The sequence below is a fragment of the Haliotis asinina genome, chromosome 16 (genome assembly GCF_037392515.1).
Source record: "Haliotis asinina isolate JCU_RB_2024 chromosome 16, JCU_Hal_asi_v2, whole genome shotgun sequence".
Taxonomy (NCBI): Eukaryota; Metazoa; Mollusca; class Gastropoda; order Lepetellida; family Haliotidae; genus Haliotis; species Haliotis asinina.
The window spans coordinates 46,011,532-46,036,956 of NC_090295.1; the positions used below are offsets into that span (position 1 = coordinate 46,011,532).

General features: G+C 41.6%; 1 protein-coding gene across 2 annotated transcripts in view; it reads right to left on the bottom strand.

Annotated features, from left to right (window-relative positions):
* LOC137268183 (uncharacterized) overlaps window positions 1-25,425 on the bottom strand; it is a 42,068-nt gene that overhangs the window by 11,106 nt on the left and 5,537 nt on the right. For both annotated transcript variants that reach the window (XM_067802714.1, XM_067802715.1), the window contains exons 2-5: window positions 11,807-11,974; window positions 6,007-6,171; window positions 5,241-5,368; window positions 3,309-3,490 (exon numbers count right to left, since the gene is read on the bottom strand). In XM_067802714.1, the coding sequence (XP_067658815.1) occupies window positions 3,309-3,490; window positions 5,241-5,368; window positions 6,007-6,171; window positions 11,807-11,974 (643 nt within the window). The remainder of the gene's footprint in view (window positions 1-3,308; window positions 3,491-5,240; window positions 5,369-6,006; window positions 6,172-11,806; window positions 11,975-25,425) is intronic.

Below are 25,425 nucleotides of genomic sequence, written 5' to 3' on the forward strand. Positions count from 1 at the left end.
ATGACTAAAGTCATATGTAAGAAGGTACTACATGACAATCAATATGTACATATATATGCAGGTTGCCCGTTTCGAGAACACTTTGTGTGGCAGCTGATTTTCTACGACCCATTCAGATATTCATGATTTTCTACGAGGGTTGATTGATGAGTTTTGAGCCTAACAAGGAAAACATAATCCATTTGATATGAAACCTGTTTATTTCTCAACATAATCACCTTTAAGCTCTACACACTTTTGCCAGCGATGCTGAAGTGCCATTATCCCACTTCTATAGAAATCTACTTCTTTGCTAGTAAAAAAGTTGGTTACGGCAGCAATGACGTCGTCATCGGACTGGAAATGAGTTGCCGCTAAATGCCTTTTCAGCTGAGGGAACAGATGATAGTCCGACGGGGCCAAATCAGGTGAACAGGGCGGATGTGGAAGAAGTTCAAATCCCATTTCATGGATTTTTGCCATTGCAATCATTAGCGTGTGAGCTGGAGCATTGTCGTGGTGTCATCGTTTTGTCAGCTGTCCACGTCGTGTAGGTATGTTTTTCTCTCTCAACTGTTTCAGGAGTTCCACATAGTAAGCCCCGGTGATAGTACGACCTTTAGGAAGCCAGTCCACCATGATTACGCCTTCAGAATCCCCCAAAACAGACGCCATGATTTTCTCAGCTGAAGGAACTGACTTTGCCTTCTTTGGAGTAGGCGATGTGACATGTTTCCATTGTTTCGACTGTTGTTTTGATTCAAGCTCAACGTGATGGACCCATGTTTCATCCATGGTAACAAACCGTTTGAGAAAAAGTCTCTGGATCACCTTCAAAAAGCTTGAGATTCTCCCTGGAGAGCTGCTCTCTTTGGTGCTTCTTATCCCCTGACAGAAGTTTGGGGACCTATCGAGCAGAAACCTTGTGCATTCCTAAAATATCAGCCAGAATGAAATGCACTCGCTCCTGAGAGATGTCCACTAAGTTGGCTATCTGTCGCTGTGTCACTCTTGGGCCATCCATAACTATATCCAGGATTCGCTGGACCACTTCTGGCGTTGAAGACACAACACTTGGGCCAGGACGGGGTTCATCTTCAATGCTCGTTCGCCCACGTTTGAATTCTGCCACCCATATTTTTACTGTTGCATATGATGGGGCATCGCCCCCTAGTGTAGATGACATATCCTCAAAAATCTCAGTTGGCGTCAAGCCTTTCTTCCAAAGGTACTTGATCACAGCTCGTTTCTCTTGTTCTTTCCATTTGTAGTCACCAGGTGACCCCCTCTGCAGTCTATACCTTGCTCTCTCTTAAATAATGCGTCAAATACTTCCACCTTTTGTGTTTATGGCTCTACTTGATTGCTCTATCAGCACACCAAATGATTTCATCTGTACCATACTCCTTCAGTGGTAGGCTCAAAACTCATCAGTCACCCCTCGTGTGACCCATGCACCAGTTTAATGATTTTTTTAACACATAAAATATAATAAATTTGTGATATATAATCTGCACTGGTTATTTTCTTGCGCTGGAGATACAAAGCAAGTCAATTCCTGCAGTCCGGCTAAACTTCAAGTAAATACTTACTTGTGTATGTTTATCTGTGGAAACAGCTTAGTGTACAACAAGGGGAGAGAACTGTTCACCAAAATCTCTTACAAAATAACGTTTGGCCTGTTGATAAGAAAATAGGTCACATATAATATCGGTTTGTGTCACGTTTATGGTTAATCTGCAGTTTATTCCAGATAAAGAACATTCGTGATGCTGTCGATAGAGTGAGCCTGAGTTTGGTAACTACGTTTTATAAAGTACGGTCTCTAACCTTATCTGCCTCTCACATATGTCAAAAATACACAGTATGACGCATTGGTGATTCCTCAGCAGTACATCCGGGCATAGATATCATTATAAAAAAAGCCCAGGCTTACACATAAACCTGAAAAGGTTCGGCATGCCCTCAATACTATCTAAATATAAACATTGAAAACACTGGCTTGCTACGCGCCTGGTACTCATATCTAGATTAATCGTGACTGAATTGTTTTCAAAGACTACATAGTGCCACACAGACGTCTAGTAATACGCCGACATATTGACAGTGTTAAGGTATATAACGTAAAGGAAAATTCTAAATGAGCCTAAACTGTTGCATATATCTTAAAAGTTATAAATGCTGCATCAATGATAGCTCTTAATGTCCAGGAAATGTGTATAAGTTGAATATGACATCTGAAAATGTAGTCTTTTTTATTCCATAGAATATTTGAATACCATTGTTATGTAAATTAGTGACATTTAGTATTTATGTTGTAGTGAGTGAGTGAGGTTGGGTTACACCACTTTTAGCAATATTCCAGCGATATCACTGCGGGGGACACCAGAAAGTGGACCACACACATTGTACCCATATGGGTATTTATGTTGTACATGAGGTAACGCTAGAAATAGAATTAATGATCTGCCTGTCTGTATAGCGCATGGCGTTTATCTTGTAAGGTAGCCCAGTGGTTAAAGCATCAGCCTGTTCAGTATCATCAGTCACTACATCGTGTGCAGCTAATGTGTGCTGTCACCCTGCTGTGATGTTGCCAAATGCAGCTAAAACCTAACTCACTCACCTACTCACCATAACAATTCAACTGAACTGGATATAACAGTTTCATGCTATGTACACTGTGCTCACAGAACGAGAATTAATACTGGGACGAATATCGGATTTCATCAGCGGTCTTTGGCTCCTAGCACATCTAAGAGACTTAACCTCTTTTAATAAATAGTAACAATAGTAACATTCCTTTTATATGACGCTGATATCCAGGCACACTGGCAACTCACGGCGGAATTCCTAACACTACTATCCCCTGTCATAGGACACTAGTGCACTTTCCGATGCTTTTTGATTATCTGGTCACGCTGCCTGTTAGGCACAATGAACTAAACGATCACATTGACAGCACATCTTCATGAGAAAGTAGCTGGGTGAACTAAGACAATGTCGATATAAGTACCTTGTCCAAGGATGCTACGGAAATGTGACACCTCGGGACCCGAACCAGATGCCTCCAAATTTGATCGAACCCGTGATAGGCAGACGTTTTTTTGTTTGTTCACACCGGTGAAAATTGTTAGGATGGACAGACCTAGAAGCATAATCTGTACTTAGATTCGAACACGGGATGAACTGATCCTGCTGCACAACTTGTGACACTGATTTGCAACCAGCACGTGTTCTTGTGGTAACACCCCGGCATGCTAGGTTGCTAAGATACTTAGATACAAAGATGCCAAGGAAAGGAACAAAGATGCTGACTGACAGCTTACCGAGATCAGCTGCATGCCCACAAATGAATGTGTCCCCGTGGGTAGGGCGATACCGAGCTCCTGCACCTTGGGGAACTGTTGGTGGTCATGGATGAGGATCTTCACCCCCGCGGCGTCGTGGGGCCCCGGCATGTACTCGTACTGCTCCACATTCAGCGTCAGGGACAGACCGTTCTCAGCTCCTGGACACACGCAACATGACAAGATTATTGAAACATTTGGTTGTTTGCACTGACATACAAGGATCACAAAGGAGAGGTACACTGTGTTAGTGAGTTAGTTATGTCACATCGAGTCAGCCTCACCCGAAACGATGTCCAGACGTTGAGAATTTGATGTTTTGAATACAGAGTATTATTTCTTTTAACAGGAATAGGAAATGCAAAGGGTGGGTGAATGGGACAAGGAGAGATAGAGAGGGGGTGAGAGAAAAAGAGAGACAGACATGGCAGACAGGGAGACAGATATAGCGAAGCATCAGTATCTGAAACGTGCAGACTGAGAGATACAGATACAGAGAGTTTTCAGGAAGACAGACATTACTTACATGAAGCGCATTTGCAATTGCGTGGACAAGCACTTCCACTCACGAAGGGCCCTTACATCAAAGGCTGTTTTTAAAGGTTGCACAATTGTTTCTTTAAATTCAGCTCTGTTACGATTAATAATCACCCTTTGGTGAAGCTCTGTTATGATTAATAATCACCCTTTGGTGAAGCTCTGTTATGATTAATAATCACCCTTTGGTGAAGCTCTGTTATGATTAATAATCTCCCTTTGGTGAAGCTCTGTTATGATTAATAATCACCCTTTGGTGAAGCTCTGTCACCATGACACGCCAATCTCCTTAATCCGTTTGATCGACAGCACCCATGAAGGTCCGGGTGAGAATATCGATCTTCAGTAGCCCAGGGTTGTCATGAGATGTGACTAACGGGATCAGATGGTCAGGTTCGCTGACTCACTCACTCTTAATCCCCAGTGTGGCATTTACCTGAGTGCACGACATCCACGGTTATATCGAAGGCTTGCGTATGGTAAATCGACCCTTGCATATAAATCCCCGTCTTCTTAACATTGTCGCCACCGTAATTCACATTAAAACACCTGATTACATTTGTCTCAACTACGGCTGTGTCGAAGGTTAACGTGTAGTTTCCTTCTTTGCAAGTATATAATCAACATTTTTCGTCATTTCGAAGTTATCCGCTTTCTAGTTTCAGACCTGCTGTGTCATATTTCTGTCTATACATGTCAGTCTGTTTTGGCTTTATTTAAGCATATTGTTCATTAAGCACGATTCTCGTTTCCCGTTCCAGACAACAAAGAATTCAATTTCCTGTATATTTGACTGCGATTATATTACGCCATGTTGAATGACAGCTCTTTAGTCTTTCCACTCTGAAACGTGATGGTGTCAGGACAGCAAGCATTAAGTTCCAGATAGGACCCGGATGTTGAGCTGAAGCGACATTCACAATATAATAGGACCGACCGCCATTGATAAGGAACCAGTTAGTAGCTCGATGTAAAACATGAAATCGGACCGAATTCAATACATAGACGAAACCCATTACACATCGATTTGTTTAAATGGGTAGAATTTAAAAGAAGGTGGGTTGTCGTTTATTCGACTAGTGCAAATGAAATTATCCTGTTAAGTTATCCGGTTAGGTCAAGGTGATACAGTGGGGCGAGGGATTAGTAGGGTGTGGAAAGGGTGGTGTTGGGGGAAGGATATGGGTGAGGTGACCGGGAGATTTGTTTCGAGGAGTCATTCATTCATTCATTCATTCACTCATTCATTCACTCATTCATTCATTCATTCATTCATGCATGCATGCATGCGTTCGTTCGTTCGTTCGTTCGTTCGTTCGTTCGTTCGTTCGTTCATTCATTCATTCATTCATTCATTTGGTAATTTTAACCTACCTGGTGAAAAGACACGATGCACATCCCTGGTATCGTCGTCGGGGAGGTTGAAGGTGTAGCACACGCCGTGGTCGGTCACAACCTCGGTGAAGTTTTCAGGCCCACACATTTCGCCCCTCCATGTACAACTGGAAAAACCGTCACATTTCAGATTGTATGATCGGCATTCTAAAAGTTAACGGTAAAGCAGAAAAGTACTGGATTAAAACTTCTTGTTTAAACACCGTAACGTCGCTCTGTGTCGTCAATAAACAAGACGTTGCTATCTATAAAGCTGTGCATTATTATTGCACAATTTAGTAGTATCATTCAACTTTATTACTGCACAATTAAGTAATATCACGGCTTCGTCTGGGAGGAAACGCGAGTGGTGTAGAGAAGGACAAGTATTCGGACTGACAGATCAAGGTCAAGACATCAATACAGCCATTAATTGAAAGGGTCGGTTTGGTTTAACACGACTGTGACAAGTATATCAGTGGGCACGGCGTCACTTCATCACTGGGTCAAGGTATCGGTCAGACCTATCATACCCTATCTGCATAGCAAATTGCTACAGCCGTTGGCTGCGGCCAGACATGTAGAGATCGAGTCAGCTCTGATAAGGAAACATTTCCGTGTATGTACATCGTAAGAATGTAGTCTGTCTACAGATGACCCTGATATACTAATATATACTGACGTAAAACTAGATTCAGTCTCGGACTCACTTAAACCTATGTAACAGTACACACGTCTACAGTCAACTTGACGCCAGTACATTCACCTGACAATGAGGTCCTCTTTGGTGTGTGTCGTGTTTGTGAAGAGGTCCTTCAAGGTCAGATGGCTGGAATTTGTGGCTCTGTAGTCACAGTCAGAACACGACTTCCTTCCGGTGTAAAGGTCAGTCAGGAGCTGGTAATGCTGCAGATTAGCGGCCTTACTGGCCCTGGAACAGACGCAGATCACTCAGGATAACAGTCAGCAGGAGTTCCCTACTCCCTGTTATACATTCTAACATTTGGCGTATCATTGGATTTATGCTGCCTCTGGTTTTAAGTAGTCCTTGAAATATGCTGACCAGCAAAAAAAACAAAAACACAACTCTGGTGTTTAGTCAAGTTTCTAAACAGAAAACACAAACATCAATGCTTACTTTTGTGGGATTAAATTTTTTCAAAACTTACATTTCTTTTGCTGTTCAGTATATTATCCAACTCTTTGTGGATCGGGACCCTGTCCGTCTACATGTATGTATGTATGTATGTATGTATGTATGTATGTATGTATGTATGTATGTATGTATGTATGTATGTATGTATGTATGTATGTATGTGTGTGTATGTGTGTGTATGTATGCATGCATGCAGGTATACATGCATATATGTGTTCATGTCATACTGTATGTTAGTATATTAATACATTAGCGGTAGTATTTACGTTGTTATTTAATCTAAATAATAACCCATAATTGAGGTAACAAATAAAATTATAACACGCCATATTCCAGAAACAATTATGCTCACAGCGGCACACCATCAGCTCATGCATCGGTGTGCTTCCAAATGCCATTCTCAACTCCCTGGGGATCCGTCAAATGAAGCTGGCTGTAAGGCGAGACAAGGTCAACAGTCATCAAACACACTTTCGCTGCCGTGGGAACAGACGCATGTTTCAGGCATCCAAGATTGTGAATGAGAAGCCACATGGATCCAGAGTTTCAGTATAGGGCAATATAAACAAACTGTCACGGGACAAGTTTCCACCTTATCGCCCTCTACAACTGTGTGGCCTGGGCGATGTACGCATGACGTCCTTAAACACAACCCCACTGTTACAAAGTTATTTTTCACCTCTATGGATATAAATATAACGTGTCCTACCCACTTGCTGGTCATTTGACTGAGAAAGGAACAAGCACCTGTACCGAGTACAATAAATAATCAAGAAATGAATGAACTGTTTTTTCTGGCGGACATTTTATCGCTTCCTGCCAACAGAAACTGCAGGATGAAACAGAACTCCGCTGGAAGCGCATTCCTCCATAGTTTCAAATATAATATTTCACGGATCAAAAGGGAAACGTACATTTCAAAACATATGCAGGAAAACTACACAATGTTTTACAAGTCTAGGAAATTATTTAACCGTAATGAGACTTCTGACCTAGAGAAATTATATAAATTTGTAAATATCATAATGAAAACATAAAAACTCCAAGTTAATCTCTGTCCAGTGTGAATATGATGCAAGTGTAAAATCACCCGGTTAATCTTTGTCCACTTCTGTTTGTTCCCTATATGCCGATTCTTTCGGCGTGAAAGAAATAAAGTGCTGTTCATGCTGTTCTGTACATCAGCCCTTCACGAAAGTCATTCACGGGTAAAGAGACCAAACAAATTGTTGCATCTGTGCCCGTCCTTTAACAGTGAAAATACATTAACCACAAGTAAACCACAGGAGAGGATGTATCAGGTGTTCCATGTACCGACCACTACTCGGGGCGAAGCTTGATAGCACAGATAACGACTCCTCCACCTATCCTCCTCTACACAAAAAACAAGCGTGTCTCATCCATTGAAACAAACCTGGGGCAGACTCGTGTTAGTTTCCCGATGTTTGATGGCATAACGTTTTATCAGTGCTAACCCCAGGAGGCTATTACAGGGCGGCAAGGTGTGGGCTAGACTGGAAACAAGTGGTAAATGTAGAATTTTACATTGGTTCCTGTGGCTGAATACATGAAACTGAGACTGTTAAATACTGTATCATCCTTGATATACACGGTTAGGGCAACAGCGACATGCTTATTCAAATCATATGGGCGGTTGGGTCGCTTAATGACTAAAGCGTCCTATTCCTCACTTGGGTAGAATCTGTGAAGTCTATTTCTGGTGCCCCCTGCCGTAACATTGCGGGAATTTTGCTAAACGGCGTAAAACCATACTCTCTCATTCACCCACTCATTCACATACTGAAAAGCATAACCTGTCTCGTCGTGCTCACGAAGTGTTTCCGCATTCAAATGAGTGTGTGAGTGAGTGAGTTTAGTTTTACACCGCACTCAGCAATATTCCAGCAATATGGCGGCGGTCTGGAAATAATCGAGTCTGGACCACACAATCCAGTGATCAACAGCTGGAACATAAATCTTCGCACTAGGGAGCCGGTGACATGTGTCAACCAAGTTAACGAGCCTGACCATCCGATGCCGTTCGTCACCTGCTACGTCAACCCCAGTCGCCTTTTATGGCAAGCATGGGTTGCTGAATGCCTGTTCTACCCTGGGAGTTTCACGGGTCGAAGTCATAGTATAAACATATAAACACTGAGCTTAAATAGTTGCTCCAATAAGTCGCCTGGAACATATGTACAATCTATATGTACAATGTCTGACTGGGTTACTCTAGCCGCTTGTCAATACATCTAGGAGGTATGCGGGATATTTGAAAGTTCCTTCTGAGTTAAAAGGCCGAGATCTGGTTTCGTCAAACACTCCAGGTCCATGTAACCATTGGTAGACCATTCTTAATGAGGCCTCATGAAAATCTGTACCAAAACGAGGCTAAATTGGTCAAGGACACGTTCGTGATTAATGTCAATCTGTACTTCCTTGTTTCAAATTTCCCCTGAACAGTACATTACGAAACTGTCCAATAGTCCCGGAAAATCGCGGAGAAATGGGAAAGGGCTACAAATACTTTTCTGAAACATATCCAAGGACTGAAGGGCGAATAATTACTGTTCTTCACAACACATCACAGTGAGTCATATGACCTAGGTTAGTGTTTACGATGTTGCGCGGCAGTTATGAAGGGGAATTACTCTAAAGTCACGATAGTGGAAATATTAACAGGGGAACTCATTCTCGTTTAATTTATCAACGTATGAACAAAACAAAATACTCGTATTTCGTGACCTTGATTCAATTAATTCACTTCCACATGGGAGAGGTGTTGTTATTGCTTGAGCTGGGTAATCATAATATATATTATGTAGATCAAGATACTGGCTTGCTACCAGTTATCGCCACGTGCAGTTATCGCCAACACCTAGCTCTAGCGCTTGCACAGACATCTTGACTTGTACTCCCGTAGTATTTCACACAAAGACACATCACAATAGCGAAAGGTTATGAAAGTTAAAATCACTGTAGGTATTTCACATTGTAGACATGACAAACATGAATCCCCTCGGAAGACTAAACCCAAATACGACCATTAGTGTGTTGACATGAAATTACATATATGGTGAGAATTAAATGAAATTCACCCTGTGTTGTGAATGACAGTTCAGCCCAGAAAAAGTGCAGATTTTATTTTGTCTGAACAAATCCACGATGCCAAAACTCAACCACTAACCTTTCAATTGACCTAAATGTCCATTTTCATTTTATGGACTCCCATGCACTCAGATCTCATGCACACAATACTGACAATCTATAAGTGTCAGTTTTCACCTTTATCTCTTTTTTTTTTCAAGAGAAAGCAAACATTACCAAAATTGCAAACAACCACCAAAAAGTCAGTTTTGACAAGTTCAACCGCGCGGCGACATCGCCATTATTCCCGTCAGCTTATATTGGCATCCGTCAACATTCACAATGACAGCGAGTTTTCTTTTTCCAAATTTCTTTGTTTTTAAAAAACAAAACAAAAACAAGCCCAAAACAAACAAACAAAGAAAACAAACACTTCCAATTTTGGACTTTCTTCAATATGTGAAGGTTTGAAACACAATATTACCAATTTTATGTTACATTTTCTGAATAACAAGGAGGATGTGTCTGTGTGTGAACATATATATATCTGTGTGAGAGAGAGAGAGAGAGAGAGAGAGAGAGAGAGAGAGAGAGAGATTCATTATGTACATATGATGCCCCTAATTAAAACCTTGCATAGTTGAACAATACCTACATTTCACAACAGATCTAGACTGTGCCATATGCAGTAATTCTTCTGTACTTACTATGAAACATTTTCCAGGATCTCTCCATATTTTCGTCAACCACTGCTTCTTATCATCTTATCCTCGGGAATATGGTGGAAAGACAGTCTAAGTAAACTTAGCCCCAGTACATTTCGTTACACCCCACCACTAAAAAAAACCTTATGGGAGGTCGCGTCAAGTAACCTTTCAGAATGACCAATCAGAACACAGCTTACCAGATCGCGAAAGTAGACATTCGCATATACCTTTTGAACTTTTCATCTCGAAAAGATTCGTACCCGAACGATTCCGAATGCACGCACTCGCTTCCGGGTGATGCACACGGCGTACGTACAACCATGACAACGGTGAGTAAACAGTCGCTGAAAATGGTGTTTTTGGCAATATTCAAGGATGTCATCTTGCGGAAATATTACTTAATGGTAACCATGTCAACAGAAACCCCAAAGCGTATATACTGCAGGTCAAATAATTGTGTTATATGCGGATTTGTTTGTGGAGAGATCTGTGTCAGTGACCTCAATATTTTGGAAGTCCCTCTGATCCCTAAATAATCCCTGATTGGTTAAATCTATTTAACCGTATCGTGTTTGATTGGACTGTCATTGGTCGCTCAAAGGTTACCTGACGCGACCTTCTACTAGGTTTTGTTAGACTCAGTGGTGGAGTGTAACGAGTTTACTTAGACTGGGTGAAAAGATAAAGTAAAATCTTACGTACATCACTCCGAAGCAAAGGCACACTGCAGTAATCTTTCATTTTGAGGTCGCCATTTTCAAGGTTGTATCAACCTATTTAAGCCTCGCTTTCGATTTGACCGCGAGGTCACGCATATTGGCTAAGAATGGTCTATAGAGATAACAACTTGCCCGGCTATTGTCAGTAGTCTCTAAGTAGCCGATCCCAGAGTAGCCTGAGATAAAACCATTCTCTTGTCACTCTATAAGCGCAGGTTCATCTCTGGTGTCCTCCACCGTGAATACTGCTAAAGGGGAGTATAACCACGCATTTATAAATGTGTTCTTGAAACCAAACCACCTGCTTAAAAGTGAAATATATTGTGGGTGGTATTTCTGAAGCAAGAGTATAAAAAGGTTCAGTGTTCCGCTTGAGAATGGTGTCAGGTAAACGTTTTATCAAACCGTAAACGTCAATTCTTATATTCCTTCGGCGCTGTTGAGAGGAGCATTCAGTCAACAATCCCTGCTATCTGTACCTCGAAAACGACCCCAAACGACCCGAACATACAATTATATTTTTTTGAATATTATATGCACCATGTCGTTTCTGAGCGCCATAAGCAACGGAACCCAAAAGAGACCGCCATCGAAGAATTTATTTTCTGAGTTGGTCTTTCACTTGTACAAATTTAATTTCAAAGCTGTAAAAAGTGAAACGAAATCATATTAAACAGGTTAAATTTGATTCGCTCTTGGGTCGACGCATCTTTCATTCAAACTGCGCTAACACATTTTGCGTGACCTTTAAACGAGATGTCATCTTATGTTAACAAACACAGGCATCAATGGGTTGAGGAATCACTTTGGTGGGAGTTAAAGTAGACATACCCCAAAAGCAGAATATATACAAATATTTAACGATAAAAGTGGAACACCCGTGGGCTAGGCACCTACCGGAAGGCATTCTGGTTACAGAGAGTTAGAGTGGGGAAGACGAGAGTCTTGTTGTAGTTGACCTGGACGTTGACGGTGACGGGGTAGTCGTAGTAGTAGATGATGCGGTCGATGATTTGGAAACTCATAATGGCGACACATGTCACAGTTAGTACCAGCCATAGCAGTCTGGAAGAATATGACATAACATGATAGACACACGACCTTTTGTGAGAGTCATGGAACTAGCCATTAGCATCCACTGGCTTGTTAGAAACATCTTCTTTGAGTGACATCTTAGAAGTTTGGAAGTACAACATAGACAAACTTTATGGATAACAGCTTCTCCATTTCGCGAGTGCATCTTTCCCTTACAGATTCTTGCACTGTTGTCATTCCTGCTTGACAATGGTCCACGAATTAGGAGATAAACATCATGGGTTGGCCAATTTCCGGGTGTTATTGAGTATTTGAAGCACGGGAATGCATTTGGAACCGACGGCGTTAGCCGGAGGTTTCAAATGAAATATTCCCGTGCTTCAAATACTCAATAACACCCGGAAATTGGCCAACCCATGATGTTTATCGACATTGTAAACCCAAAAGTAAACCAAAGGGGTTTTAGTGTCTGCACTCGTTTACATCGAATACGGACACAGCAGTGAAGTGTCATCAGCTGGCCGTTTCAGCTGGTTCCCATGGTAGCATCTGGAGTTGCTCATTTGTGACGTCATTCTAACTTTACGTCACAATATAATTTGAATGACGTCACCACTGTTGATGACACAACAAAACAATTGTTTACGTGTAAATACGCGGTGAATAGTCTTGCAGTTTCCGGGAATCTAATACCATTTGATCATGTTTTTCAACCAATCAGATTACAGAACACAGTGACTTTTGGTTTACAATCTGTATTGAAACGCCGCACTCACAAAATAACGAAGTTGTTATCCATGCAATTTGTAAATTTGTACGAAACACATGATCGTGCTTCAGAAAGCCGTATTATAGGTTTATCATGGTCTCCAGTGTATGGTCACTAAAGCAATGAGGTACTAAACGTGTACCCAGTCGAGCGTTTCCCACATTTCAAGCTGACACTGGGTGATAAACGTTCACAACGGCTACAATCCAAACTCACACTGTAACCATGGACCGAAAATGTCGTCATAAGTGCCCATGGTATACTTCACCCGCTTTTGTCTTGTGCATAGTGCAAGTTCTGGTTACGTTAAACATCACGACATTCAAGAATGTATAAAAATAATTCCAAGACGCTAAGGGGATTTTCCACTACTTTGGGAATTCTATGGTAATGTAAATATAACAAACACTAGTATTTTGCAGTTACTAGCAATTTCGTTGTGAAAAAAACAAGCACTTGTTCTGCATGTCTGAAGCCGTCAGTGCTTTACCAATTGTCACCATCTGGCTTCCTAAAGCAGATTCCGCATCATTTAATGAACCCCTGTTATTAAGGGAGCATTTTGTTTCATTGTTGTTTAAGACCAGACACCTCGGAGACCTGGATCTTTATGAGTCATTAGGTAAGGAAAGACGAGCTGGCCTTAACTGATAATAACAGATAGTAAATTTTAACGATGCATATGCACTGTTATTAAAATAATACAATATTCTTTTGCAATATTGTTTCTTTAGGTTGAAACTGCAGGGACATGTCTCAGTTTTCTTTGTTTTTATTAAATAAAGATCTGGAAAAACATTATACCGAAAAGTAACTTTGCATTTTCTTGGGTGATATTATCGCTCTTTCCCTGTCAAGAGACATGTGACATTTTACACATGGACGATCTGATTTTCGCTTTCCATTCAATGAGATAAGGCACGATTCTTGACCAGAAAAACAAATGCCATCTATCTATTATTAACCTCCAATATTCCAATGAGACTAAACAATAAACGCAAAACTAAATCCACGATCACAGGGATGGTCAAGTATAGCTGTTCAAAACAATCATCCATATTATTTCCTGATGCAAGGCCGTCACTGAGTCATCGCTTTACTGGGCACGATAGGCTATGTCGGTTCGGGTTACGCAAAAATGTCTCTTCCATTTTCCTGTGTTTGTACTCAACAACGAGAAGGACTCCAGCAATCCAGACAATGAGCACCTACAATGCATTAATTCCAAAAGCACTTAAAACATTCACCTAACTAATCTCATCAGGACGCCGGAGAATGGTTTATCTTGCATATACATCGGGTACCATAAAAGCTTAACGCTTCGATTGATTGTTACTTAATGCATGTTGTGTTTTCGATGTTGGCCAATGTTTAGTTGGGCTTTTATGCAATCCTGTTTCGTTTTAATCCTATTGCATGTAAAACGAAAACAGATTAGTTAGTTAGATAAAACATATATGACGCCATATGCATAAAACATTTACAAAGTGACCTTTTGTTCACTTAATTAGATAATGTAAAAGTGAAATGTTTGATGCCGCGGTTTACAATTAACATCTGAAGGAAGTCATCAGCATGCAGAGCGTGTGGTCTACCAATATCGCTAAGACTGAACTTTCCAGCACACTTTTGAACAAATCCAGAACCGACGAGGCCTAACCTGGTTACTTAAGCACCAGTCAGACATCGACACCATCTTCAAAGGTTCCCCCGTACCTCACAATCATCCCTCGAGCTAATGGGCGTAACCCTCTCTCCAACAGAATTAACACGATGGTAATCTGGGCATTGGTGAATCTTCCCGGACACAGGATACCAACACCACGGAACATAAAACTTCGTCAGCTAGAGCAGACAGCAAATATGCCCTTCCAGACCACCCACAAAAAGTCTTTAGGCAGCAAAAAATATCAAGACATCACAATCTAAATCCTCTCGGCTTAACGAATGGACTTCGAGGAGAGAATGATATATATGCCTCCGAACTTATTATCAAGCGATGCCTTAACATGTGACTCCGCTACCAATATCACCTTGTATTAGTTTACTTAACACCTGGCTTCACCTGAAGTTTACACAATATCTATTACCTGTAGTTTGTTCCTCTGGTGTTTATCACGTCATATCATGCATATCCAACCCTCCTGGTATCTAGTATCATGACGGTATAAGAATCTACTCCGATATGCTCAATTAATTATTATACAATATACAAGATGTTGCACAAGAACTTGTACGTCCTTTTATTCCTACCACATCAAGCTGACACTGATACTCGGGTATATGTAGTCTGTCTCACAAATCAATTCTTCGATGGGGCTCTGAAACAGGTATTCCAGCTCATACAATAGAGCCTTTTTAACTTGAAGTCCCTTAACTTTATCCATTGTTACAGAGGAAATACCGTCATAGGCCCGTCTGAATCCATATCGACTTGTATTTTTTATTCAACACTCCGTTTGTTAGAAGCTAAATAAATCAGTTGTGTGTCCTACTGTCCCCATATCTTCGATTTTCCTCTGAATTCCACACATGTCAAGATCGAACATTTGTACGAAGATATATTTCTATAAATTCTTAACGGAAAACACCTTTGGCGCGAGAAGAGTCATCGCTTCACAGCGTAAATATTCATCTTAACACACAACCCCATAATTTAAACATGTTCAGATTTCAATGGGCCCAAGCATCGCACATATACTCTCGGGACGTACTGTGAACTTGTACAGTATGACGGTAGAGGTGTACAAAACACCAAGCTAAAGTACTGATGGCACGGACTGTCACTACAGTAAATATCGGTTGAGGTTGGTGTTAAAATACTAACCCGTTTGCACAGCGAATATCCCAATGTACTACTATCGCTCTGAATGTAAAAACGTATTTTAAAAAACCCGACAACCTTCTCAGAGCCAGCCATGGACAGATAGGTAGCCCAGATGCTGATGCATACAAAAGGCCTATTATAAGTTCCCCCTTCGTAATATTACCGGAATGTTGCGAAAAGCGGCGTAAAACCCACTGACTGACTGACTGCAATACACCGAGTGTCTAGTGTGACTGACTGACTCACGCACGGACTAACTGACTGACTGACTGACTGCAATACACCGAGTGTCTAGTGTGACTGACTGACTGACTGCAATACACCGAGTGTCTAGTGTGACTGACTGACTAGTTAACTATTGTATACTACGTGCATGTCAGACTCTGGCTATGATCACACCACTAATGACTTTATATATGAGTTATTTAACCTTTAATATCCGGCACTGTTCCTCTGTTAAAGTCAACACTAATAACAGAGGTCATGTCACTAAGGAGCACTGCTGGATACGGAGGCGCTGTAATATACACTTGATTTGGTTTTAACTCAGTCTGACATGTAGCACTATGCAACCTTGGTGATTACAACCGATCAATGCTTGATGTTTAATTAGAAAAAGAAAACCAAAAATATTAAATAAATGAAATATTATTTGACAGAAATGGTAAAAATTTAGTGGGAAGGAAAACCTGCATATTTTGTAAGCGCCGCCTTTGCACTTACCTAGGGGACTCATGAAACCGAACCTGATAATGACTTAGCTATAGGCTAGATGAGCGAACACTTTCACCACTAGACTAGCTCGCCTCCCGTGACTATAACAGAACCATCAGCGAAAACATTAATGAGGAAAACATCACAGCATTGCAAATGGATGAGTCAAAACTGTTTCGCACTTACTGAATTTTGATAATGAGTATGCTTTGATACATGGAAATTAGCACATTCTTCTTAAGACTTCTCATTATATACACCTGGAAATTAATCAAGCAACACCCCAATTTTTTCTATTGGAGCAACTTTGAAGTGTTCTGACAATCAAAATATGCCGGGTTGATATAGTTTGACACTTTTTTATTCAACAGACGATCTCTGACAAACAACTTAAAGGGAAAAAGTATCAAGACTTTGCTTTATTGCAACGAAATCCAAATTCTTAAAACTGTCTTAAATTCATGAAAAAATGGACACAATTTACTATTCATCCACAGACGTTGTTGTCAGGTGTATTAACACAAATGTCACATGGAAAGAAAGAACAGTCATCTGAGAGTCTGCACACCGACTTTCATCAATATCTAGTGTGTCCTCCCTGCGCACGCACCACCGATTCCAGACGCCTCCTCATTCCTTGGATGAGTCTCCGGATCTGATTCTGGGGGATCCTGTTCCACTCCTCATGCAGGGCAGCCGTCAATTCGTTGAGATTATGGACTGGTGGGTCTCTCTGCCTCACACGACGGCCAATAAAGTCCCACAAATGTTCAATGGGGTTGAGGTCAGGGCTCATGGCAGGCCATGGAATTCTGTCAATTGCATTTTGCCGCAAAAAATCATTTACAGCATGCGCCCTGTGAGGTCTAGCATTGTCGTCCATAAATATGGGTCTCGTTGCCAGAGGATGGTTCTCAAAATGAGGTACCACAGCCCTGTCAAGAACCTCCTGTTGGTAACGAACACCGTTAAGGTTGCCACGGATGGTAATGATATCCAACTTGCAGTTCATGGAAATGCACCCCCATACCATAACGGAACCTCCCCCAAAGGCCACAGTCTCCTGGATGTTCCGTGGAGCCATTGCTGTGTTCCTCTGCCTCCAGACCCGAGTACGACCGTCCACCATGTGCAGCAAGAACCGGCTCTCATCTGAGAAATGGACCTTCCTCCAAGAGGCAATGTTCCAGTGCAAACGGTCATTACACCAGGCCAGTCGGGCTGCCTTATGGGCTGGAGACAGTCTGGGTCGCTTGATTGGCCTCCTTGCCCGGTATCCTGCAGCTTTCAGACGATTCCGAACAGTCCTGTTCGAGATGGGTCTCCCTGGAAGCCACTCCTGTCTCAACCGAGAGCTCGAGTCGAAGGACCTGCGCCGTACAAGTCTCAGTAAAGCTCTGTCCTCCCGGACTGTGGTCTTCCTGGGTCTTCCTGGTCTAGGCAGGTCTTTAACTTCATTAGTGGCCCGGTATTTTTTCAAAAGTTTTGAAATTATGGAATGATGTCGTCCGATTTGAGTCCCGATTTGTCTTAGAGACATACCAGCATTCCTCATGCCGATTATTTGCCAACGAGTGGCCTCTGATAATTTCCTACGTGCCATGACATTGAAATGAATGAAAAACCGAATGCAATCGACAACCTGCGCTTGTAAACACCCCAGGGAAAAAGTGCATTTTTCGAAAGTTGAGGTTAAAGCAATGCACGTGCGCTGTGCAAGCTTCACGCGCGTCATATCAACCCATGAAAAGCTCATGCTGTATGTCAATACATCAAAATTGAATAATCAATCATCAAAATTACTTCGTTAAACTTTGTTAAGTTTTTATGTGTCTTTGAATTTGGTGTTGCTTAATTAATTTCCATATGTATATTATCATTGCTATCAATGCATGTATGTTGAACGAACCCGGGTCACATAGGTGGTGAGCTGGCACATACACCACAGGGCTATGTATACACTGAAACTCACGAAGACCGGACGTGGAATGAGATCACCCCAAACAAATATCATCTCGCTGTTAACTGGCAGTTTCACTGGTTCACGTGACTATCACAGCACATTTTGGTGATGGTTGTGGCCTTTTACGTAAATGTTGTTCATTATAACACTATAACACTACACACGAAATTCTATTAAACTTTACAGTGCTTGGGCGGCGGGGTAACCTAGTGGTTCAAATGTTCGACCATTGGTTTGATTCCCCTCATGGGTACAATGTGTGAGGCGAGTTTCCGGTCTTCTCCGACGTGATATTGCTTGTACTGCTAAAAGTGAAAGCGGCGTGAAAGATACTTACCAACCCATCCACCTTTACTATCTAACTCAAAATCAAATAATCGTAATGCCTCGTGATGTCAAAGTAGACAGGGAAACACATCAACGCTGCAGAATTTTGATACAATTTTTATCTGCTAAAAAAGAAAATTCCTTAACAAACAAACCATCACTGTTTTCATTAGCTATGTCACGATTTGTGACAGGGATGAAGCGACCATAGGTGCCCGGCTCATATATAGTTACAAGCACAATTTATACTCAATTGACCTGTGTAAAGTACCGTACGTATCACGAACCTGTTGGTATTATTCCCATTTAAGCTTTCCAATACTTTTGCCGTCCATTCTCGCACGAAGTCAAGACATGTGCCTGGAAGTAAACAAATCCCAAGCTACAACCCCGCACCGAATAGTAAAGCGAGTCTCTGATTGGATAGCGTCTTCTTATTTGAAGCCATAAGAAAACCACGTGGCGAATTTTCCACCTCTATATTATACAGCATTTGGATAATTCCACACTTTGCATATATCTTATGTATATAGGCCACTCGTACAAATATTTCAGGGTCAGGCGCCAATGATTTAGAGTGCAATTCTTGGGGAGATTTTGACTCAAACGCCATGTTCTTAGAACGTTTGGCAAGGGGATCTGAAATAGCATGACTTTCAGTAATGTTTTTTCAATACAGCTTCCATATTGCTTATCGCGCTTGGACGGCTAACGCTTAAGGATATCAATTTCAATAACTTGCTGTAATAACATCTGGAAAAAAACCCAATTACACTTGACTGGTATTTATTTGTTTGGATGTTACCACGTCGTAAGACAAGGTTATCTTGGTCGCTCATCGCAGGTCGGCAAAACTTGGCGCACGTCGGCACCACTCAGCATAACTCGGCATCTTGACTTTGGGAGACTTCGTTACAAAATTTCTTGTCCGTAATCTTTTAAATATTCACTAACTATGAAATCCCATACTTTCATCGTGCATTCTTTTGATACATGTTATCTTGTTTGTGTAACCAAACCTACTGATGCATTAAACTTGTGTCAGTAAATCTTTTTCACTCAGTACGAGTTTCTCTGGGACATTCTGCAGACCATGCTTGCTTTCTACGACGTCCGTGCGCCGGGTGTAAAAAACATTTCTTGAGTAGTGATGGTCAGACATTGCATGGGCGTAGCTAAGGAAAGAAATTGTCTGCAAACAGCAACAGTTACGTTGCAAAGCGACTTGACCGAGAGCGTCTAGTGCTCGAGCCTGTTAGTTCGGGGTCATGGCCCCTGGAGAAAATTTTGAAAATACATTTTCACGCATTTTGAGAAGTAAATTATAGCGATATTTTGAAGAGCAAATTAGCATCATGTAATAAGATATTTTTGGGGAAACCATTATACTTGTGGTATTTCTGTACATAATTTCTGAAACTCTGGGTGTTTTTCCTGACATTCCTGGAGTCAAACTTATACCGGTGCTTCGAATATGTGACACTGACATGAGTCAAACTTATACCGGTGCTTCGAATATGTGACACTGACATGAGCCAAACTTATACCGGTGTTTCGAATATGTGACACTGACATGAGCCAAACTTATACCGGTGCTTCGAATATGTGACACTGACATGAGCCAAACTTATACCGGTGCTTCGAATATGTGACACTGACATGAGCCAAATTTATACCGGTGCTTCGAATATGTGACACTGACATGAGCCAAAGTTATACCGGTGCTTCGAATATGTGACACCGACATGAGCCAAACTTATACCGGTGCTTCGAATATGTGACACTGACATGAGCCAAACTTATACCGGTGCGTGGAATATGCCATACCCTCGGTGGCCTTGTGAAGATCGCGCGTGTGTCAGTGGTTCTCAGTTCAGGTAGGTATATTCAGTCATACTAAGGATTCACTTACGCGCGTTCGCCTTAGTGTCTTAAGTTACAGTTTGTTGATAATAACTAAACAGTGGACTTTTAACCAGGTTTAAGATTATTACTACCAGTGTTTGCAATACTATAATTGCCAGGTGGCCTTCAGGGCCTGCTGGCACCTGCAAGTTTTAAAATCTACAGACCCTGAATGAAATCTGAAGGCCTTTTTTTTGTTAGGCTACAAAACCAATGGCACAGACATCATTCCGTTATTTGTCATTCCCATGCGCAAGCGCTGAAATACCAACAAGTGAAACTGTAAGTTACCGCATGATGATCGAGCATGGATGATTCATGAACGCACCCCCCCCACCCCCCAAAAAAAGAAAAAAAAATATGTGAAAGATTCCAGTTGCAAAAATACATGTCAGATATTTACTGAAGGCCTAAGGGCCAGTAAATATTTGAAATTGCCGGCCTGATACAATAACAACCGGAGCTGGGCCTCCGGGCCGGCGACCATTTCGAACGCTGATTACTATATTCATATTAAACGACTGACTAATTACTGGAGCTAGGGTCCTTGACAGTGTATTGCAGTCTAGTTACAACTGTCTCATTTCAAAATGAGTCTAGGACCTATCCTACTTTCGCCAAGAGACGTTCGAGTGTTTAATTGGCAGCACAAAACATAATATTGTGTAACAGTTCAATATGTATACATACAGTTAGGTTCAAAATTAACAGTTGATTAAGCACCGGTAATTAACGTGAGTCCATATCTATTACATGTATTTATACAATCTGAAAACATTAATGTGTATGGTCGCCGAGACGATATGTGAGTCAATGTAAACACAATCAATATGTTTTGGTGTAACGTGCTGTAGAAATTGCCATGCCTTTGGCAAAACGCATTGTTATGTGCTAAACAGATTTATAAAACATGTATAGCCTTACAAACAGAAGCAATATTCACTGATTATTGTGGAAAACAAAAACAGAGTGTCAACTGGTGCAATGACCCAACTTAGATGCTTTGACGTTGAATGAAACAGTTTTATATATGGTGTGCAGGATCACGGAAGTTATTAACAGAGGCCATTTACGCCAGTGCACATGCACCCGCTTTACAGTAAATAGTTTCACTGATTGAGCGTTACTGATTTGTACTGATGTATTAATATTTTTTTCTCCATCGTATTAAAGGAGTCTGTTTTAGTGTATGAAATGAACTGGTTATTCTATGTGTATGACGTTGTATATTACGTATAACAACCACTGAAGTGTGGTGACATCAACAACGGGATTCTGCTCTATTCAAGGGAGTGGTGTCTGAACTAAAACGGACATGGAATATGACGAATACATAGTGCCTTTTAAAAAGAAGTCAAATTTAACATACGACATATTTGGGAAGACACATATTTTGATACGTTTTGGGGTTGAATATTATCAAACCTATCTCCAGCACATAAAGTCAGCCATCTAACCCACTCAGCCGTCGAGGTTTCTAGAAATAGAACTTGATCCCCGGGATGCCGCCACCAGCAACCCCTTCTGGCGTAAGGAGGCAACAGAATGGTTCAGGTGGTCGGCTCTCGTGTCATGGTTGATTGCGTGTTGTCGAACCCAGGCGGCATTTCTGAGAGCGTCGTTAACCAACAAACCGAAAATTCACCCCTTGTAGAGATAGTGCTGGATTTGGGTGCTGACATGTGAGTGACAGTCGAGAGCACAAATCAAGAATTCGAACGAACGAACAAGTGTAGTGAGGTCGCTAAGGGAGGTAACTCCACCCAAGCCCCTGTCTGTGTTTATAAGAGGTGAATACATCCGACTGAGACCACTGCCTTTAACTACTTCCACAACCTCTAGTATACATATATAGTAAGTCACATAAAAGGTACTCCTGTGAGAAATGGTCTTCAGCAGCCCATGCTTATCGCAAGAGGCGACAAATGGGATCGGGAGACAGACTCGCTGACTTGGTTGACACATGTCATCATATCCCTGTTGCGGAGATCGTGGCTTATGTTGTTGGTCACTGCACTGTCTAGTCCAGACTCGATTCTTTACACGGCCGCCATGTAGCTGGAATATTGCTGAATGGGGCGTAAAGTCACTCACACCATATGCAAGTCACGTCGCATGTACGAGACACACACTATACACTGGATTACTTCCCTTAACGTTCTTCTATTGGTGTTAATAGCCAGTTATGGAAACTGTAACAGGTAATCAAAACGGACTCATGGTCTCACTCCGAGATAACTCGAGGGGCAGTCATGATCGCTAACCGTGACCCTCGTGACCTCTGACCCCTCCCTGTAGTCCAATATATCCATGGTGGTGGTGGTGAAGAAGGGCATTAGTAGTGCTGAGCCAGGACAGGCTGACATATCCTATTACCCTCAGTAGTATACTAAACACGGATCGAAGTTCCGGGACAATAACTCACAATGATTTGATGGCCAAGGATACTGCAGTGTAGCATGGCGTAATCAACTCAAGTGTATAGTGGAGATAGGTTAAACACAGGTTTGCACAGTGCTTCAGTGGCATTTCCCTGTCCGTTTGATGTGGGTGGAAGGTCCAGGGTGATGGAGCTCGTACCCATAGGAGAAATCCATGAAAAATATTGTCAGCTATTGTGCTGACAAACCGTGAAACAATCAGGCTCACTGACACATGCCACTGTGTCCCAGTCGCGTAGATCGATGCTCCTGCTGTTGATTAAAGGATTATCTGGTCCAGACTCGATTATCTTTATAAATGTAGCTGGAATATTGCCGAGTGTGCGTAAAACTAAGCTCACTCACTCACTCACTCCCTAAAACAGTTTCATTGGAATCTGAATCTGATCGAAGGGCACGCAACTCTGCGCATCGATTGAGTCATTTTGTGTGATTTGGCCACCCTTGCCCAAGATGTCCCGTAGGTGTCCATGAGGTTCTACATGCACAGTATGTGAACCATGATGAGCTTTGATGCCATTGAATATGACAACCTGAAACGACGTGATATGACTGAAATACGGTTCAAACTGACTGGCTGACTCACACAAATAGTGACTCACTGACTCACTATGACAACATCAACAGTCTCGTTAAGACGAGATTAGTTCACCTAAACAAGGTCATTTGCAGGTCATATACGGCGTCACCGTACATATATACGCCACGGAACAGGTGAAATAACTTTCAAGAAAAACTGAAAGCTAGAATCTTCAAAATGAGATAATGATAAGGAAATATTCTTGTCAAACCACGTCTATATTTTAGTACTTAGCGTTTTCCTGTTCCAACTGTACTGGCAACAGAATATAAACGCCTTGTGGACGACGAGATTACCATCACTGGGCTTGTTACCTGATACAAAGTAATGACGTCACGTCGGGGCTCCAGATCTATGCTAAGAAATAGCTGTGCGAATCAACGTCCATTAACGCATTTACTATATAGAGGTGAAGGACACGCGGAACGTGCCGAAATACGAGGCCTGCAGTCATCTCCGCGACAAACATAATTCACCTGAGATGTTTTGATCGTCTATACCCACAGTCAACATGGCGCCATATGAGATGTTACAGAACACAGAATGAGGACGATTTTCCCATAAAGTGAATGATAACCTGAGTTTTCGGTGTAATTGAACGTATCCTTGAATCGATGAAATTGGCTGCAATTTTTGAAAAAAAGATTGAAAACGGGTTGATTTCAGTGTTAATCTAAATGTCAAGGAATCGATGAAAATTGCAACATTTAATCTGTTGGAAGACTTTGAACTGAATTAACGGCCGTCGTCAATATATGCTGGACACTGTCCAAGGTTAGCTGTCATGCCAAAACTCTTCAGAATACGAGTGTCATTACAGATAATGGTAGCTACTTGGGGTATTGGAAATATGGCAGGCGTTTTGAATCGTCGTGCTTGTTAGCTTAATACGCGGTATGCGTTTTAGACTGATTTATCATCCACAACTGTGTTAGACAGGAGATATCACATGTGTGAGATCAGACGATATGTCCCAGGAGATATCGCTTTGGCAGTAGATTTTGCACAATGCCCTCACAATGCTATTACGTCATGATCTTGAAGACGTCACAATGATATGGCATCGTTGCACTGAAAATCTAATGCCAGTGCTGTGTTCAGAGAAGTACATTTTTCTATGAAAACTAATGAAGAATGATTTTGGATGATACATAGAATCTCACCCGTGTGTCTACTGATATCAATTATATCAATACTCGATGATAAAGGTAAAACTATCCTGGGCAAGGCCTCAACGAACACTCACAAAACGGATGGGGTCAAACTGGGTTGGGCGGATGAAACATGAAGCTGAGCAGCACCAGTGCTATTTCAAGAGTCTATCTCCCTTCATAAAATCATATTTAATCGTTGTGAAGTTACTTTGAGACGTTTCAAGATCATTACGCTCCACCACGCTACACTCAGTGCACTCAGGGAATCAGCCGTTCTAGATACATTAAAAATATAATAATCAGTTTTATTTAAAGGATGACCCACTACTCTGAAATTATCATTTGGGAGCTGAAAGAAATAACCGTGGGGGGAGAATGAAGAGGGTGAAAGAGTTCGTAGGTATTGGAGATATCTTCGAAACAGAAATAATTCTAATAACGGGCCGAAGCAATGGTATCAAGTGGTTACACTGTTGTGGGTGAGTGAGTGAGAAAGATAACGGTGTGGAGTTGAATGAACGATGGTGAGAGTGAATTGAGAGAGGAAGTTGTTGAATAAGTTAGTGAGTGAGTTGGCCAATCAATGACGGACAGGTTCAGAAGACAGGGGTACCAAGGACTCGAACCCGCGGATTCCGTATAAACATTTAGGCTACCAACTGGACTCTGTTCTCGTGTAAAATGATAAACATACAATTATTGTATTGAAAGATACCCCAACATACACTTTCACCAGCATGTTTAATTCGTTCTTACAATTGACCTATTCACTTATGTGTGAAACCATTTCTTTGTATTATT